Raw genomic sequence first — 19,915 nt, forward strand, 5'->3', positions numbered from 1 at the left:
AAGTAAGAATACACCTGCATCAAGGTACATTTCAATAGCATGTTCTCTTGGAGTATCAACTTTCTAATAGATTAGAACAGTGGAACTATTGCTTTTATTCTTTAGATCTCCCTCAATCTTTATCTGATCCTCTAGGGGTACAAACTCATCTCAGGATGAATGAATATGGCTAAGTTTCAGTCAAAGTCGTATGAAAACCATTTTCAACTGCTTCAGGGACTAAACACCAAAAAAAATGGTTAAGGACACAAGTTCTAGAATTCCACTGCCTCCACTTTCTAGCTGTGTGAACTTGGAAGTGACTCAAACTGTCCAAGTCTCAGTTCCCTCATCTAAGAAACAAGGGATTAACATCTGATTGTCACTATTGTCAGGAAACATATGAAGCATTTAAAATGATGTGACATGTAGCATGACCCTTGAACAGCATGGTTTTGAACTGCATGGGTCCACTGACACACAGATTTTTTCAATAAATACAGGCCAGTACTGCAAATGTATTTTCTCTTCCTTATTATTCTTTCTTTCTTTCTTTCTTTCTTTCTTTCTTTCTTTCTTTCTTTCTTTCTTTTTCTTTTCTTTCTTTCTTTTTCCTTCCTTCCTTCCTTCCTTCCTTCCTTCCTTCCTTCCTTCCTTCCTTCCTTCCTTCCTTCCTAAGATTTTCTTTATTTATTTAAGAGACAGAAAGCACGAGTGGTAGGGAGGGGCAGAGGGAGAGGGAAAAGCAGGCTCCCTGCTGAGTAGGGAACCTAATGTGGGGCTCAATCCCAGGACCCTGGGATCATGACCTGAGCTGAAGGCAGGTGCTTAACTGACTGAGCCACCCAGGAGCCCCTCCTTATGATTTTCTTAATAACACTGTCCTTTCTCTAGCTTACTTTATCATAAAAATATAATGTATAATGCATATAACATACAAAATATGCGTTAATTGACTGTGTATGTTATCAGTAAGGCTTCCAGTCAACAGTAGGCTATTAGTAGTTAAGCTTCTGGGGAATCAAAGTTATATGCGAATTTTTAGCTGTACAGGGGTCAGGCACCCCTAACCCTCATGTTGTTGTTGTTTTTCAAGAGTTAACTATAAACCTTTGTAAAGTTAACTCTTTTTTTTTTTGGAAGAAAAATATTTTTTTATTTTAAGAAAGATAGACTTTTTTTTAAAAAAAATTATTTTTTATTGGTGTTCAATTTGTCAACATACAGAATAACACCCAGTGCTCATCCCGTCAAGTGCACTCTTAAATTCATTAGAATGCTTTCAGAGGCAAGTCACAGAATACCCGATTAAAAGTACCATAAACACTAAGGACATTCAGTGAGCCCACTTAACAAGAAACCCAAAAGCAGACAGTTCCAGGGTTGGTCCTGCAGCTGAGGGAGACCCAGGTCCTTTCCATCCTTCTGTTCTTTCATCCTCAGCATGCTGTTCATTCAGGGACTCAACATCTTCAAAATCTCAGGTCACCCACATTTTCCACTGGCACTTGCTACCTCCTCTCAATGTTCTGAAGACAGCTACCACTGTTTCAGACATCAAATCCAGACACAAAATTGTCTGGATACAGCACTATCCAGCAGAACTTGATGATGGAAGTATTCTGCACCTGCACTGTCCAGCCCAGCAACCTCTAGCCCCCTGTGACTACGGAGCACTTAAAATGTGGTTAGTGTGACTGAAGAACTGAATTTTTAATTTCATTTAATTTTAATTAATTTATAATTAACAGCCACATGTGCTGCCTACTGGCGATCATATTGGACAGTGTGGGTCACGAGGAAGAACTATTTCTTCTTGAGTCTCAACTGAAGAGTGGGGAAATTTCTCCCAGCAGATTTTTCCCATTTGTCTTATTGGTCAAAAGGGAGTCACATGCCCACTCCTAAATCAAACACTGACAAGGAACAGTATTTCCACAGTTGGCTTAGAACAAATAGGATTTACTCCTGAATGATGTGGAAAGAGGTGAGTACCCTATGAAGCCAGGGCTCTGCCAACAAATAAAAAGCAAGGAATGGGGGTGCCTGGGTGGCTCAGTTGAATGGACACCTGCCTTCGACTCAGGTCATGATCCCAGAATCCTGGGACTGAGTCCCAGGTTGGCCTCCCCGCTCAGCAGGGAGCCTACTTCTCCCTCTCTCTGCCTCTGCCTCTTCCCCATGCTAGTGTACTCGTGTTCTTTCTCTCCCTCTCTCTCTCTCTCCCAAATAAATAAATAAAATCTTTTTTTAAAAAAAGGCAAGGGATGGTTGTCATATAAATGATGGTATGTACTACACCACTTCTGCTTGGTCTAGAGATCAGGGATGTGTAAACTACAGCCCACGGTCCAAAGCCCACCCACCAACTGTGTCTGTAATAAAAGTTTTATTGGGGATCCCTAGGTGGCGCAGCGGTTTGGCGCCTGCCTTTGGCCCAGGGCGCGATCCTGGAGACCCGGGATCGAATCCCACATCAGGCTCCCAGTGCATGGAGCCTGCTTCTCCCTCTGCCTATGTCTCTGCCTCTCTCTCTTTCTCTCTCTGTGACTATCATAAATAAATAAAAATTAAAAAAAAATTAAAAAAAATAAAAGTTTTATTGGTGCAAAGCCACGCCTATTTACATATTGCCTATGGCTGCTTTGCCTACATCAACAGAGTTGAGTAGTTGCCACAGAGACTGTGTATGGCCCAATATTCCAAAAATATTATCTGGCTCTTCATAAGAAAGGTCTGCCAATCCCTGGTCTAAAAGGACATTCCTTATGATTAAAATCACCACTGTTAAGGATCTTGGCTACAGCATAGTCATATGGCCAAAAGCAAGCACTCTGTGCACGCTGGGGTAGAGGACAGAGTTCTGGAGAACTGCTTTCAGAACTTTGATACTATTTATTGCTGAATAACTTTGAAATTTACCCATTGCTTTAAGCTTCAATCTTCTCATCAGCTGAGGGAGGATAATGCAATGCTCTTGGCCTACGTCATTGGGGACATGGCGAGATGATGTATGCCCAGGTGCTCTGTAAACCATGAAGACTTACACAAATATCCAGTTGGGTTGCAGCTGCTGCTCATATTTTTCATGTTCAGTATTAGAAGCTGTTGCTACTGGATCCTACCATGAGATATTGGGACTTTTCCATGAAGGGCAAGGCAAGGCTAGCACTGGCAACTGGCTGATTTACCAGTCAGGAAAAACCACTTCTGGAGCTTTTATCAATTTAAAAACCAAGAGATACATTGGCTTCATTATAACTTGAAGAGCCTTTGAAACTACTTTATGTAAAAACAATGTGGTTTAAAAAATATTTGTAATTGTTTCCAATTTCACATTAAGATTTTTGAATAGGAGGGGCACCCTGGTGGCTCAGTTGGTTAAGTGTCTGATGATTTCAGCTCAGGCCAGGATCTCAGGGTCCTGGGAGCAAGCCCTGCATCAGGCTCTGCTCTCAGCGAGGAGTCAGTTTGAGGGTCTCTCTCCCCTCTCTCTTCCCCCTCCTCTAAAATAAATAAATATATTTTTAAAGAGTTTTGAATAGAAGAGCAGCCTTAAAATGAGATGGCCGAAGGATGCCTGGGTGGCTCAGCGGTTGAGCATATGCCTTCAGCTCAGGGAGCGATCCTGGGATCCGGGATCGAGTCCCGAATCAGGCCCCTTGCGGGGGGTCTGCTTCCCCCTCTGCCTGTGTCTCTGCCTCTCTCTCTCTCTGTCTCTCATGAATAGATAAATAAATAAAAATCTTTATTTATTATTATTTTTTAATAAAAATCTTTTTTTAAAAATAAGATAGCCGAGATGAGTGGTTCTCAGTTCGAAGCAGACTCCAAGGATCCATGGTAACCCAGGACAATGTATTAGGAATCTGAAGACCGTCCCTACTGGGTAATTGAACTCACAGAATGTGAAGAGTGTGAAGGAATCCTAACGTGCAATCAGCTGACCCTCTTCATCATGTGGAGGAGAGGAAACCATTCTGCAAGGGTAATTCTAGCCAACGGACAGCCACTTCATTGAGGTCTATGCAAAACATTAGAGGGGTAACCTACGTTGTACAGGAACTCACTAGGTTTAGATGAGGGTAATGCTGGTGCTGTAAGTTGAAGGGAGAGGCCCGTGTTTTAGAGTATCTCTAGGCTTTAGACGAGAGTCACAAATCAAAACCAGTCAAACAACCAGAAATTATTGAGCACTTACTATTTGCTAGACTATGGAGGATACAGAAAGGAAAAAGTTGCCACCCTTACCCTCAAGGACCTCACTAAATATTTCTTCATACCTGAAAAGATAAAACCAGAAGGAGGAGCAGAATTCAGGATATGATGATCACCTTCAAAATCCCTAGCAGAGTATCCTAACACATCTTAAGTGTTTAAAATGTATTCATTTTAGAGTTAGTTTAAAATTCATAAATAGAGTTTAGATGTACAAACAATAGCAACAATAAACAAACATGCACACAAAAACATGTTCCTGAGCTTCCTTTAATGTCTATGATGCCTCCATTCCAGAGGTACAAGAAAGGGATCCTTAAACCTGATGATTTAAGGTAGCTTTCTCTCTTTTGCTCTAAACCTGATGATTTAAGGTAGCTTTCTCTCTTTTGCTCTACAGTTAAATTAATGTTTTTTTAGATAAATGCACGATTTTTGTTTTGTCTCCTCTTCCTTCTGGCAATCAAGATGGCTTCCAGGTTGGGAATGGGGTGCTAGTGTCCTTCTGGCAGCAGGGAGAGGGGGCCCAGGTCTGTGAGCCCACTCCGTGTTGAGCACTGGATTCTCAATGGCCTCTCCAGAGATCTCCCTCACCCTGTGGGGTCCCTGAGTATCCAGTTGGCATCCACCACTGAAGGCTGTGTCCACTGCACCCATGGTCTATCCTCTCAGTAGCCCACCCTGGCCAGGGGAGCCCTCTCTTGCTGACCCAGGTCCCCTCAGGTCTCACCTCTGAGTGTCTGTCACATTCTTCATCTGGCCCGTGGTCTAAATTGTCCACACCGTCACTTTCACAGCCCTGTCCCTGCACCTGGTTCATAACACAGCTACCCACAAGGAACATGAGGGCCATTTAGAATCTCTACCCTGCCCACAAGAGACAAGAAAGACTTGAAAGAGACACTGTCTCCAGCCTTCTGTCTACCTAAAGACACTATGTCACCATCTCTCATCTCTACCATGGACCCCATGTTGATGTACAGGCTACTATGAGCTCTGACGAGGAGTTCTAAGTGGAGAGTGGGACACAATGGCCTCTACTTTCAGTTTCCCCCTCAACCAATCCAGAGCCTTTACTGTTCCCTGTCACCACTTCTACCTGCCAGGGAAAGAGTCAGGGCCTACCAGAAGTGGCCCAATGCCCATGTGGGGGTAGTGGGAATGTGGGAGGCTGTAAGGTTGGCTGGACATCAGATCAATGCCATGGTATTTATCATCTCATTTGCACAGAGTTGAGAGAGGAGTACAGCACCCAGTCTGGTACTGGAGGACCAAGCCAAACAAGACAGGTTCCTTGCCTTTTAGGAGCATGATAGTTCACCCTCCCATAGCTTTACCATGTGCTGCCTAAGTTAGAACAAAGACTTTGACGGACAAAACATGAGAAGGTAAGAGGAAACAAGATAGTGAGGTTTTAGAAGAGGGGAATTATAAAGGAACCTATCACTGGAAATGCCTGCAGCATAGAAAGATCTAGGCCCAGACCAGAGAGAGAAAGTTGGGGATTATAGCTCATGAGCTCACCAAACTGGCTCAAATGTGTAATTGTTTCCAAATGGGGAAGACAATTCTGCAAGGATGAAATTATAACCATCTTCCACTATTATGTCATCTCATCCTCTGGAAAATAGTTGTACCTAAAAGAAGACCTCCTTCAAAGACAAAAAAAGAAAAAAGAAAAAAGGCACTGGCACAGCCAGAAAGAACTGGAGGCTAGAGAAGTATAGTTACCTATCAAAGCTCATGTGGGCTTCGGGTAGACCAGGGATGATTCCCTCACACATCACCAAATTACACAACTGAGAGATTAAGGTCTAAGGATTCTCTCTGTTGGCCAGCGGCCTAACAAGAGAGTGTCAGACCTACCTCTTCTTATTGTCAAGATCTACTGAGTCATGTCTCAGGCTTCCAGGGTGAAGCTACTGTGTTTGTAGTCCAGATCCCCCAGAGCCAGGGGAAATGGCTGCTCTCTGGCAGCTTACCCCGGCTCTCTCTCCATCTTCCCTCCACACCTCAGTGACACGTATATTCAGGCTTCAGACACTTGCAAGGCAGCCTCGTGGAGTATGAGCAGTACCAGCTACAGAGTCTAATGGGGAATCCTCTGAGCTAGGAGTCCCTATGCAAATAACTTAATTTCTCTGACACTCAGTTTCTTCATCTGCAAACTGAGACTAAAAGTTATCGATCATGATGAGTGTTTGTGAGGATTAAATGAGATGATATACATAAAGTATCCACCAGGGCCTGGCCCAGAGCAAGTCCTCCGTCCTCATTACATTTCCTCCCATTCATTTCCCACCCGCCCCACCAAAACCTCCTCTTCCTCTCTCACCTGGCACTGACAATGCAAGAAAAGGACTCGTGATGCAAAGGACGTACCTAATGCTGTAATATAAGTGAAAAGTATAAAAAGATATGGATAAAGAGAAAAAGAAGCACTAGAGAGAGAGATTTAATTCTTCTGAAGAGATCAGGGCAGGTTTTATAGAGGTAGTACTATTTGGCTGGATCTTGGAAGATGCATGCGTTCCAACTGGGGATACCTCAGAAAGCAGAGGAAGGGAATAGGGAAGGAAGATAGGGAAGGGAGTAAAGCCAATAATGGGTACATTAATGAGTGGGTCACTGCTGTGGGCAACTGGGACACAATCCAACAATCTACTAGGTATGTAGCACACAGCTCAGCATCATCTCAGCAAGGGACAAGGAAGCTGGCACAAGTCAACACCAACTCTCATCCCTCACTATTTTGGAGGGTTAGCTCCCTGGCACTTCTGGCTTGTTCCACGCACTGTCATATAGGCATAGATCGTTCTTGGTCAGAGAGACATGGGGAGCCCTCGGCATGCATGCACTTTCCTACTCACCTCACCTGCCTCATTTTAATCACTTTTACATACACTTTTTCAAAAAGACTTATTTCTACCAAGCCGCTCTGGTTTTGATGACTGTTTTCCCCTTATGTTTCACTTTCCTTCCTCATCTACCCCTGTGGTGGAAAAACCACTGAAATGTGAGACTGAAGATCTAGTATCTAGTCTGGCTCCACCACTTCTCAACCAATCACATCCCTGGGGACATTTACTCATCAGTAGAGTGGGGACATTGGACTTCTGCTCTGCCAACCCCACAGTGATGTTTTAATGCTCCCAAGAAGATGATGTGCGAGCATAGTTTACATGGACATCATAATACCACAACAGAATTTGCACCCCGTGATATTTATCCGGAGGAGTTTGCTCTGCCTGCTTACGTCTTTGAGGACCACAGGCAGTCTTCCTCAAAGGGTAGTCTCTGAACCAATCACATCAACATCACCTGGGAGCTTGTTAGAAATGTCAATTCTCAGGTCCTGCCCTATACCTACTGAATCAAAGACGCTGGGGGAGGGACCCAGAAACCTATGTTTTAACAAATTCTCCAGGGGATTCTGATATTTTAATAACTGATGTTTTCAGAGTTTGAGAACTCTGGTTTTCTGATTATGAGCACAAAAGTCAGAGCTGGCCACAAATCCCAGTCAGCCACTTCCTCGAACAACTTACTATCTCTCTGAGACTCAGTTTCTTGATTTGGGAAATGGGGCTAACACTAGGATCTCTCCTTCATAGATGTGGTTGAGAAGCTAAAGAGAGTGAGTAGGTATAAAGCACGGCGGGGGGGGGGGGGACACAGGACCCAGAACACTGTAAGCAGTCAGTATACGTTTACCTCTTACTGTTTCTTTTTGTAAAGTATTGTGGCTTTTTGACATGTCCCAGGGCCTGCTTTTTGAAGTATTGTCAATTGTGTTTTAGCCTGTTGGGAGGTTTACCATTTAGTCTGCATGTGTGTATGCTGTGCAGGTGTTTTGTTTACATGTCAGTGTGTGCTGCTCGTAGATACTTGCTTTCTCCAATGAAGATTCCTTGATCCTGCCCCTCTCCTCTGAGTAAGAAAGGTATTTCTCTGTGTGCCCTTAATAATTCTTTTTAATAACATTCCTGGGGCACCTGGGTGGCTCAGTCAGTTAAACATCTGTATTCAGCTCAGATCATGATCCCAGGGTTCTGGGATGGAGCCCCAAGTCAGGCTCCCTGCTCAGCAGGGAGTCTGATTTTCCCTCTGCTCCTCCCCCTGCTTCTGCTTGTGCACGCTCTCTCTCTCAAATAAATAAATAAAATCTTTATAAAAAATTGCTGGCAAGAATTCTATTTACATAGCATTGTATTTTCTGGGCTGTGGTACCTACAGATGCTGCATCCAGGATTTCTGACCTTTTTGCTGCCTTCTTTAGGTAACTTTTCTCCTTGTTTTATTCTAAAGACCCTCTCTTCTGAAAACCATGATGCTTCATTTGACTGATTCTCTACCTCCCTTAACATTTCCATGCAGAAGTGCCTTCAAGTAGATACTTCTAAAAACGAACAACAAAAATAGACCCTCACATATGTGGTCAATTGATTTCTGACAAAGGTGCCAAGACCATCCATCCAAAGGGGAAAGACAGTCCTTTCAACAAATAACACTGTGAAAAGCAGATGTCAACACACAAAAGAATGATGCTGGGTCCTTACCTCACACCATATACAAAAATGAACTAAAAACAGATCAAAGCACCTAAACACAAGAGCTAAAACTCTAAAACTCTGAAGAAAATGTAGGAGAAATCTTCATGACATCAGATTTGGCAGTGATTTCTTGGATAAGACAGCAAAAGCACAGGCAAAAAAGTAAAAACAGATAAATTGGATTTCATCAAAAATAAAAACTTTGGTGCATCAAAGCACACTATTAAGAGAATGAAAAGACAATACAGAATTGGAGACAATATTTGTGAATCATATTATCTGGTAAAGAATTTAATATCCAGAATATATAAAGAACTCTTAAACTCAACAACAACAAAAACACCCAAACAACCCAATTCAAAAATGGGCCAAAGGTTTGAGTAAACATTTCTCTAAAAAAAAAAAAAGACAAACATTGTGTCCAATAAGCCCATGAAAAATGTTCCACATCACTAATAATTAAAGAAATGCAAATCAAAACCACAATGAGGTACCCTTTCATGTCCATTATCAAAATAACAGAAAATCATAGTGCTGGGGAGGAGAGAGAAACTGGAATCCTTGTGCTCTGCTGGTAGGATGTAAAATGGTGCTGCCACTGTGGGAAACAGTGTGGCAGATCCTCAAGAAGTTATCATCTAGCAATTCCACTCCCAGGTATATGTACCCAAAAGAACTGAAAGCATGAACTCAAACTTGTACACCAATATCCATAGCAGCATTATTTACAATAGCCGAAAGGTGGAGATACCCCAAATGTCTATCAACACTAAATAGATAAACAAAATGTGGTATATACACACAATGGATTATTATTAAGCCTTAAAAGGAGTAGAATGCTAATACATACTATATGACATGGATGAACCTTGAAAGCAATCTAAGTGAAAGAAGCCAGGCACAAAATGACAAATACTTTATGATTCTACTTATCTGAGGTACCTGGAAGGGCAAATTCATAGAACTAGAAAGAATGGAGAGTACCAGGGACTGGGAAGGGGCAGGAATGGGGAGCTACTGTTTAAGATGTATAGAGTTTCTATTTGAGATGATGCAAAAGTTCTAAACATGGATAGTGGTGATGGGTGCACAAAATTGGGAATATATTTAATGCCAGGGGTTCAATGGTTAAAATGGTAAACTTTATGTTATGTTTATTTTATCGTAAAAAAAATCCTAAATGAATACACATACACAGAGATAAAATAGGGAAAAAATGAAAAAAAAAAAAAAACCCAGGCACCTTACCTTCCAAGGATGTAACCAGAACAACATGAAGACAAATGATAATTAGAAATATCTTGAACATCAGTAAAATTTCTTCAAGTCTGCCAACATGGCCCCACTGCCTGCCAGAGAAAAACATCCTGGAATAAAGTAAGGGGAAAACATATCATCATAGCATGCCATAATCACAACACAGCATTGCCCAAGAGATCAGTTACTTAACCAAGGCAACCTGCAATCCTGCTTCCTTTAAATTACTCTGGTTCCAGAGAACTGGCAATCCCAGATGGGGCACTGGCTACTAAAAGCAAAACCTATGTTTATTATGGAAGGACCACCCAGTGGGATATCATATTACATTAAAAGTTATTTTGAAAAAACAACAACCAGAAACAGACTCATAAATACAAACAACAAACTAGTGGTTGCCAGAGGGGACAGGCAAAATAGGTTAAGAGGATTAAGAAGGACAAACTTCCAATTATAAAATAAACAAGTCACAGGGATGAGAAGTGCAGTATAAAAAATACAGTCAGTAAAGGACAAACATTATATGGTCTCATTCATTTGGGGAATGATAAAAATTTGGGGAATATAAAAATTAGTGAAAGGGAATAAAGGGAAGGAGAGAAAATGAGTGAAAATTTCAGTGAGGGCGACAAAACATGAGAGACTCCTAATTCTGGGAAACGAACAAGGGGTAGTAGAAGGGGAAGTGGGCGGGGGGTTGTGGTGACTGGGTGATGGGCACTGAGGGGGGCACTTGGCGGGATGAGCACTGGGTGTTATGCTATATGTTGGCAAATTGAACTCCAATAAAAATTTTTTTAAAAAAATACAGTCAGTAATATTGTAATAAACTTGTATGATGTCAAATGGTAACTATACTTAGCGTGGTGAGCATTTGGTAACGTACAGAATGGTCAAATTACTTTGTTGTACACCTGAAACTAATATAATATTGTATGTCAACTATACTTCACTTAAAATTTTTTAAAAAGATAAGCAAGGTGGTCCCTTGGTTATTGAAAACATCAATACATGCAAAGTATCAAGAGAAGAAATTTAAAACGCAAATCGCTGCATATATAATTATCACCACTATATAAAGCCTGGTTGAAAACTATGCTAAGAATCAGAAGGGGTGGGACGCCTGGGTGGCTCAGCGGTTTGACTCAGGGTGTGATCCCGGGGTCCCAGGATCAAGTCCCACGTCAGGCTCCCTGCATGGAGCCTGCTTCTCCCTCTGCCTGTGTCTCTGCCTCTCTGTGTGTGACTCTCATGAATAGATAAATACAATCTTTAAAAAAAAATTCAGAAGGGGTCAGAGAATCCTGTAAATATTCTTCTATTTATGTCTTATACTGTAAAAGGATTTCCTCTTTATTACATACAAGTTCATCATCATTGCTCGCATCTTTAGTAATCAGGACAGAGTTAACATTTTTTAAAAAGCAAAGTTCGTATCAAAACTGAATTTAAGGGCAGCCCGGATGGCTCAGCCGTTTGGCGCCTGCCTTCAGCCCAGGGCGTGATCCTAGAGTCCCGGGATAGAGTCCCGCGTCGGGCTCCCTGCCTGGAGCCTGCTTCTCCCTCTGCCTGTGTCTCTCACGAATTAATAATAATAATTAAAAAAAATCTTTAAAAACAAAAGACAAACTGAATCTCTAAGAGCCTCATTTACCATTCGCGGATTCATTCACTCAGCAAGTATTTACTGAGGAGCAATTAAGGAAATTTCTGGAGGGGGGCCTGGCGCGCAGCGAGACTCGCAAATCCTGTGCTGGGCTGCGTCTCGCACGGTGAGGGGCTGACGGGGAAGCCGGGCGGGCGGCGGGCGGCAGGCGGGCAGCACCAGCAGCCGAGGCGGGCGCGGGGTGCTGAGGCGGAAGAGGCCCGCCGGAAGTCGCAGCCTGCGCAGGGCGCGGGGCAAGGGCCGGGACCCAGCGGGCGGCACTCGCGCCCACAGCGCGCCCAGGAGGCCGGCCGCCACCGCAGCTTCCGGCGGCCTCGGGTCCAGGCGCCCACGGCCGGCGGGGAATGCTAAAGGGCGCGAGTTCCAAGGCTGTGGCTCTGGCCTGCGACGTCTGAGGGACTCTGGGCAGGTTACTTACTCTCCGGGGCCAGGCTTCCCCATCTAGCAAACTGCGACCACGGCGCCAGCCCCGCAGTGTCGCTGCGCTAAGGAAGCCCCGTGAGGCCGCGAAGAATGATATTCCTCAGCCATTAGAAACGACGAATACCCACCATTTGCTTCGACGTGGATGGAACTGGAGGGTATTATGCTGAGTGAAGTAAGTCAATCGGAGAAGGACAAACAGTGTATGTTCTCATTCATTTGGGGAATATGAATAATAGTGAAAGGGAATAAAGGGGAAAGGAGAGAAAATGAGTGGGAAATATCAGAAAGGGAGACAGAACGTAAAGACTCCTAACTCTGGGAAACGAACTAGGGGTGGTGGAAGGGGAGGAGGGCGGGGGGTGGGGGTGACTGGGTGACGGGCACTGAGGGGGGCACTTGACGGGATGAGCACTGGGTGTTATTCTGTATGTTGGCAAATTGAACTCCAGTTAAAAAAAAAAATGCTAGCGGGCCTCCTCACTCATTCGGCCGGCAGGGGCCTACTTTGCACCTAGCTCGTGCAGGGTAAAACAGGGCAGGGTTCAGAGAGGAGGGCATGGAAAGATGGGGGTAAAAAACAATTTCTCAGCCTCAGAGAAAAGCTGGCAACCTTTTTTTTTTCTTTAAGATTTTATTTATTAATTTGACAGGGAGGGAGAGAGGGAGAGAGAGGGAGAGAGAGAGAGAGAGAGAGAGAGAGAAAGCACATGAGCAGGAAGGGGAAAAGGGAGAGGGAGAAGCAGACTCCCCACTGAGCAAAGAGCCCTATGCAGAGCAATGCAATGCAGATGCAGAGCAATGCAGATCTCAATGCAAAACTCAATCCCAGAACCTCAGGACCATGACCTGACCCAAAGGCAGATGCTTGACTGACTGAGCCACCCAGGTACCCAAAGCTGTAATCTTTAAGGATCCTGTAACTTCATAGCCATCATCAGGACCAGGGAGATAATTCTTTCCTTGGAAATGGCATGATAAGGCCTTAGATAGGAGGCAAGTCCTTCTCCTTTCAAAGAGGACTCACATTTTTTTAAATCAATAAACTATATTATCCATTAATAATACACTGTGTTAATAAGTTGTAAAATGCCTCTGGTTTGACTCTCCACTTCAGCACTTTTATCCTCTGTTCATAAGGGCATATTATTGACCCTCCCAAATGAGTCACTCGAACCAGAATGCAAAGATGTAGCAATGTCTCTCTAGAGGAAAATGTAAGTGTCTGCTACAGCTACACACAATATTGATGAATCTCAGAGATATAAAGTTAGATTAAAAAGCCTGACATGAAAGAATGCATATTGTACAGAATTCCATTCAAATGAGATACAAAAGCAGGCAAAACTAATCGATGGAGCAAAGAGCAGGTAGGGTGGTTATCCTTGAAGGGGATGCGGGTAATAATTAGAAGTGGGCATGAAGGGGTTTCTGAGGTACAGGTAAATTCTGTGTGCTGATTACATGGGTGTGTTCAGTTCCTGAAACTCATTGACATGTACACTTAGGCGTGTGTCACAAAAAGTTTCTTTTAAAAGTTTAAAAATAAACAATTTATAAAAATAAAAGTTTAAGAATTAATCTGTTTTTTTATTTCTCAACTCAGTTCCCCCTCCAAAAGCACTGCTATTATTATTTTTTTAATCTATAGTTTGTGAATCAAACCTCTACCAAAAAATTCTCTCCTATACAAATGCCTTGGCTCAATTCTACCTAGAATTTGTAAAACTGACTTAGAAGATTTACTGTGCAAGTACCTAATTTTCATTCTGGAAAGAGTATCAGGGCAGTTTTATTTTTGGAAAGGAACTCAGAATTCACCTAGCCTCATACACTTATTCTACATATGAAGGAAGAAGCCCAATATGCTCTGGGAGATGGGTCAAGGCCATGTGGCTATTTGACAGGACTCCTCCTCTTTCTACCAGGCCACAGTACTGGCCTCCTGAGAAGGTATCTCCTTGGAAGTAAACTTCTGAGTCCATCAGGTGAAATGAATTGACAAATTCAAAATTCTGTTATATAATTTCAATATTTCTGCAAACTCATTCTTGAGCTTTGCCAACTCCTAGGGCAGGACCTCCTAAGTAGTATATAAGATAGGGTCAAAGTTAAATTAGTCATGGTACACAGTGACTGGCTATTATGTGCTGTAACTTGGGCCTCTGATCAAAATAAATCATGCCTTTTCACTGAAGAGAGCTTATACTCAATTCTCAGATGAGAGCAGGAAAGGCCAGAATGAGGGGTGATTCCAGCAACCATCTTGAAAAGAGAGTATGGATCAAGGACTTAATACAGACCAGACACCACTGAAAAAACTGCTTTCAGTGGTCAAGCCTGAAATATCTTTCCTCAAGACTGAATATACATTTCCTAATAGAAGTTCTATGGTATTTAAAATAATGCAGCTCCTACTGCCTTCTTATAAGCTAGAGAACACCCTGCTAAGCCATAAAGTCCTAGGATCATTGATCAAAGAGGGAAATCTATGGATTTTGAAAGCCTTATTCATTATATGTGAAAGTCATTTCTATCTTTTTGAGCTAGAACTTTTCTTCAGCTTGTGGTTTAAGTTGGGTTAGCTCAATGCTATCTGGATCACCAAGAAAGATGATTTAAACAGCCACTGATGCTTAGCAAATTTTCACAGTGCTAAAGATGGCTGGTAAGATCACATCAATTGCAAAGAAATTGCTGGCATTTAAATGGTAAAATCTAGACCTTGCCACTAGACAATCACTCATAAAAGATTATCCAAGCTTCACCTTGGTCCCAGGCCCCTTAACTGATGTGAATGGCAGCCCCTGGGGTTGTACGGTACACAAGCAACATGACTGGTATGCCATGGCCCTGCTTGTAACCCTCCAAGAAATTCTTCTAGATCTCTTCAATTTCTTTAAAAATACTATCACTCATCATATTTTGAAAGACATATTTTAAAGTATGTCATCAGTGTAACCCTGAATGGCAATAAATGATAAATTTATCTATCTAACTGAAGAAGAAGATTTAAAAGTGGGGGGGGGTAATAGCTTGATACCACCTTAGGGTAGGTCTGGGTAAGGGGAATCCTCTATTACCTCTGGTTGACTGGTATACCATGGTATATTTGATTATACCATGGTGGCTATGATATATGCAATGATCAATATTTTTGACCTAAGTAACAAGAGGTGTGGTAATTATTCCCTAAGTCTCCTAGAAGACTTTGTGCCTTTGAGATATTTACACTGAGTTATAAGTATTGGTTAATCAGACTTGTACAAGGGGAAATTTAAAAGGGAGGTACTGAAGAGGATCTCAGTGCAATTAAAGCCATTGACTTGGATCATTTAACTGTCAACGAAGTCAGAGATCTCAAGGTTGCTTTTTTTTAATTCCCTAGAGTCTCTGGTTATATGCTTAACTACTCTAAAAAAGGCACCAAGAAACTGTTAGTAAAAGCATAATTAGGGGATCCCTGGATGGCTCAGCGGTTTAGCACCTGCCTTTGGCTCAGGGTGTGATCCTGGAGTCCCGGGATCGAGTCCCACATCGGGCTTCCTGTTTGGAGCCTGCTTCTCCCTCTGCCTGTGTCTCTGCCTCTCTCTCTCTCTCTCTCTCATGAATAAATAAATAAAATCTTTAAAAAGAAAAAATAGCCTAATTAAATTTTATTTGAACTCTTCTAAAAGACCCTGATACAGCAAATACCTCAGAAAAAAATTTCTTCCGTGTTCCAAGAATATGTTGGGTTCAGTTATTTAGACCAAACATTCTGCTGAAGGCAATAAAAAATTACAAATGAAATATTAAGATCATTTTCTTAAATATATCAAAGAGCTGACAAGATAGAAAAGAATCCCCAGGCCAAAGGTGAAGTGAAAACAGGAACTCAGAGAGGTAATAGAAACAAACCACTTATGCCAGAGGTTATGGGCAAACCTGAGTTCCAGATATGAAACACAAAAGTTCAGAGACATGGAGAAAAAAAATGCAAGGTCTAACATACACTTAAAAATCAAAAAAGAGGTGGGGTTCCTGGGTGGTTCAGTTGGTTAAACATCTGCCTTTAGCTTGGGTCATGATCCCAGGGGCTGCGATGGAGCCCTGCATCAGGCTCCCTGCTCAGTGGGTTGCCTGCTTCTCCCTCTCCCATTCCCCCTGCTTGTGCTCTCTCTCTCTCTCCATCAAATAATAAAATATTTCTATTAAAAAATTCAAAAATGAGGGTAAAGTCAATGTTTGAAATTATAATGATTGAACGACCCCAAACTGGTGAAAAACATCCATCCACAGATTCAAGAAGTCTAAAGAATCTTTACAAGAAATAAAAGGAAATCTACTCCTAGACACAAAATAGCGAAACTAAAGAAAACCAAAGACGAAGAGAAAACCTTATAAGTGGCCAGAGAAAACAAGGCAGTTAGCCTTCAAAGGAGCATGTAATCTTTTCAGAAGAAAAATGGAAGTCAGAAGCCAGACAGAAACTAGGATATTGTTCACTACCTGCAAATACTCCCTGAAACAAATCCTGAAAGATGCACTCGGGCAAAAGATGTAAGATCTGAGATGCAACAAAGAATGAAGAACACAGAAAATGGTTAGCATGTGAGCAGGCCCATTCTGAACACGTGATAAACAGGTCAAGAGTTTAAAAGGAGGTTGAGGGGTGCCTGGCTGGCTCAGTCAGTGGAGCATGTGACTCTAGATCTTGAGGTTGTGAGTTCAAGCCCCACATTGTGCACAGAGCTTACTTTTAAAAAATGTTTTGAAATAAAATAAATAAATAAAAGAAGGTCCAATTTGCCCTTATTCTTCCACTAAGGCTCCATCTCAAAATATGAGGTTTGTGCACATGTATGTGGACACCCCAGCCTGTACATCCAAACTCCTCTCTCTCCCTGTAAGTAGCTATCCCTTGGTCATCCCTTAAGTCTAAAGGTATGGACATCTGCCACATGACTTGCCCAGGAGAAGAGGCCTGCTTGGGTCCTGGAAATAGGCACACAATGACTGGATAGGGAATTCCAGGGTCCCAGGTTCCCACAGCAAGATCTAGGAACATGGGTTGGGGGCAGAGTGAGGCAGGTTCCAGGTGGGCATCATTTCTTTATGTCACACACTTCTCACCCTTGGAGTGAGGGGTATGATTAGGGAAGGGCCAGAGAGGGCACTTCTAAAGCATGAGACACAGGCCAGAGGCCCCAGGTGCCCAAAGCCAAGGGTGGCACTATATACTGGTAAATCCAAATGAATGGGTTTTCTTTAATTATCTTGTTTTATTTAAATTCAATTAACATAGTGTCTTACAGGTTTCAGATATAGAGTTCAGTTATTCATCAGTTGCATGTAACACCCAGTGCTCATTACATCATATGCCTTAATGTCCATCACTCACGTACCCCATCCCCCCACCCACTGCCCCTCCAGCAACCCCAGTTTATTTTCTATAGTTAATAGTCTCTTAAGGTTTGTCTCCCTCTCTGATTTTGTCTTATTTTATTTTTCCCTCTGTTCCTCTATGATCCTTTGTTTTGTTTCTTAAATTTCACATATGAGCTAAACCATATAATGATCTTTCTCTGATTGTTTAGCTTAGCATAACAAATGAAGGTTAACTATATAAAACATTAATAATAATATCTTGCAGGGATAAGTGAAACATGATAGCATAAAAATGACTATTATTTACATATACATTACATAATATAGGAGATATATATCTCAATTAGGAGATAAAAAATGAAATTAATTAAAATCTTGGGATATCTGGACGGCTCAGTGGTTGAGTGTCTGCCTTTGGTTCAGGTTGTGATTCCAGGGTCATGGAACCAAGGCCCAAATCAGGCTCCTTGTGGGGAGTCTGCTTCTTCTTCTGCCTATGTCTCTCTCTACTCTCTCTGTGTGTCCTGCATGAATAAATAAATAAAATCTTTTAAAATAAAACAAAGAAGAGAAATTAAAATCTTCTAAGATCCTTATATTAGAGGAGGCTAAAGGTATGGATTATCTTCAGGCAGTGAAAAAGTTGGGTAGATGCTGTGATTTTTATAGCAGCTACTAAAAAATAGAGATGGGGTACATAACTTCCTAACAAGTGGATGGTGGGGAGGGCTTTAGAATATTCAGTCAATTTGAAAGAAGGCTCCAAAAGGGAGCAAAAGAAACAAAGAATGATTAGGAAAAATAGAAGATGGTAAATGTAAACACACATACATAGACACACAAACACGAATCAATGATTCATTAAATATAAATGGACTAAATGATTCAATGAAAAGGCAACAATCATCAGACTGGAAAAAAAAAACAAAATCCAAATATGCTATTTATTAGGACACAGCTATAACATAATGATACAACATGTTTGAAAATAAAAGAATGTGAAAGATATGTAATGCCAATACTAATCAAAAGAAAATACATTTATACTAATATCAGACAAATTATATTTTAAAACAAAAAGCTGTACCTGTAAATAAAATGGTTCATTCATAAAAGGTTTGATTCAATAAATAGAAAGATGACAAATTTACATCTCTATCATTATTTGGTAAAATTCAAGTAAGTCATTAAGGATATAGAATATTGAATGACAAATTTAGCCAATCTGACTTAAAGACCATGTATGAACCTTCTACTACACTTGGAAGTATTTATGAAAACCAAGTCATATATGAAGTCTCAGGGGTGGCCTGGATGGCTGAGTCGTTAAGTGTCTGCCTTCAGCTCATGTCATGATCCCAGAGTCCTGGGAACAAGCCCCTCATCAAGCCCCTCATCGGGCTCCTTGCTCAGCAGGGGGTCTGCTTCTCCCTCTCCCTCTGCTGTTCCCTCTGCCTGTGTTCTCTGGCGTGCTCTCTCTCTCTCTCTCTGTCAAATAAATAAATAAAATCTTTAAAAAAAAAGAAGTCTCAAAAATGTTTTACAGAATTGGAGAAGGGAAAAGGAGCATGTTCTCTGACCATAAGACAATTAAACCATAATAAAAAGATAAATTGTTGGAATGCCTGGGTGGCTCAGTGGTTGAGCCTCTGCCTTCAGGTCAGAGTCTGATCCCAGGGTCCGGGATTGAGTCCCACATCGGGCTCCCTGCAAGGAGCCTGCTTCTCCCTCTGCCTATGTCTCTGCCTCTCTCTCTCTGTGTCTCTCATGAATGCAAAAATAAAAATCATTTAAAAAAAAAAAAAGATAGGGCAGCCCTGGTGACTCAGCGGTTTAGTGCCACCTTCAGCTTGGGGTGTGATCCTGGAGACCCAGGATGGAGTCCCACGTCGGGCTCCCTGCATGGAGCCTGCTTCTCCCTCTGCCTGTGTCTCTGCCTCTCTCTCTGTCATGAATAAATAAATAAAAATCTTAAAAATAAATAAATAAACAAACAAATAAATAAATAAATAAATAAATGTTATTTAACAAATAACTTACAGGTCAAAGAAGAAGTCATAGCATACATTAGAAAATGTTTGACTTGATCAAGAATAAAAAGACTATTTCAAAGCATGCGGGATAGAACTAAAGATCTTTAGAGTGAAATTTACATTTTAAATGTAAATTTAAATGTAAATTTAATAGAGGAGTGCCTGCTGGCTCAGTCATACAGCATGTAACTCCTGATCTTGGAGTTGTGGGTTCAAGCTCCACACTGGGTGTAGAGATTAGTTAAAAATAAAATGTTTTAGGGGCTTCTGGGTGGCTCAGTCAGTTAAAGGTCTACCTTAGGCTCAGGTCATGATCTTGGGGGCCCTGGGATCAAACCCTGTATCCCTGTATCGCCTCTGCGCTCAGTGGGGAGTCTGCTTGAGATTCTCTCCCTATGTCTTTCCCCTCACCACCC

At 41.9% G+C, this 19,915-nt stretch overlaps 1 protein-coding gene across 5 annotated transcripts in view; it reads right to left on the bottom strand.

Annotated features, from left to right (window-relative positions):
* ADGRG2 (adhesion G protein-coupled receptor G2) overlaps positions 1-19,915 on the bottom strand; it is a 129,156-nt gene that overhangs the window by 59,118 nt on the left and 50,123 nt on the right. For 4 of the 5 annotated variants that reach the window (XM_055338946.1, XM_055338945.1, XM_055338944.1 and 1 more), the window contains exon 3: positions 9,999-10,117. In XM_055338946.1, the coding sequence (XP_055194921.1) occupies positions 9,999-10,116 (118 nt within the window). In that variant the 5' untranslated portion in view covers position 10,117. Of the gene's footprint in view, positions 1-9,998; positions 10,118-11,661; positions 11,824-19,915 lie in introns of those variants that run through there. The other variant, XM_055338943.1, reaches the window with a different exon arrangement.

The sequence above is a fragment of the Nyctereutes procyonoides genome, unplaced genomic scaffold (assembly GCF_905146905.1).
Source record: "Nyctereutes procyonoides isolate TBG_1078 unplaced genomic scaffold, NYPRO_anot_genome, whole genome shotgun sequence".
In the NCBI taxonomy this organism is placed as follows: domain Eukaryota; kingdom Metazoa; phylum Chordata; class Mammalia; order Carnivora; family Canidae; genus Nyctereutes; species Nyctereutes procyonoides.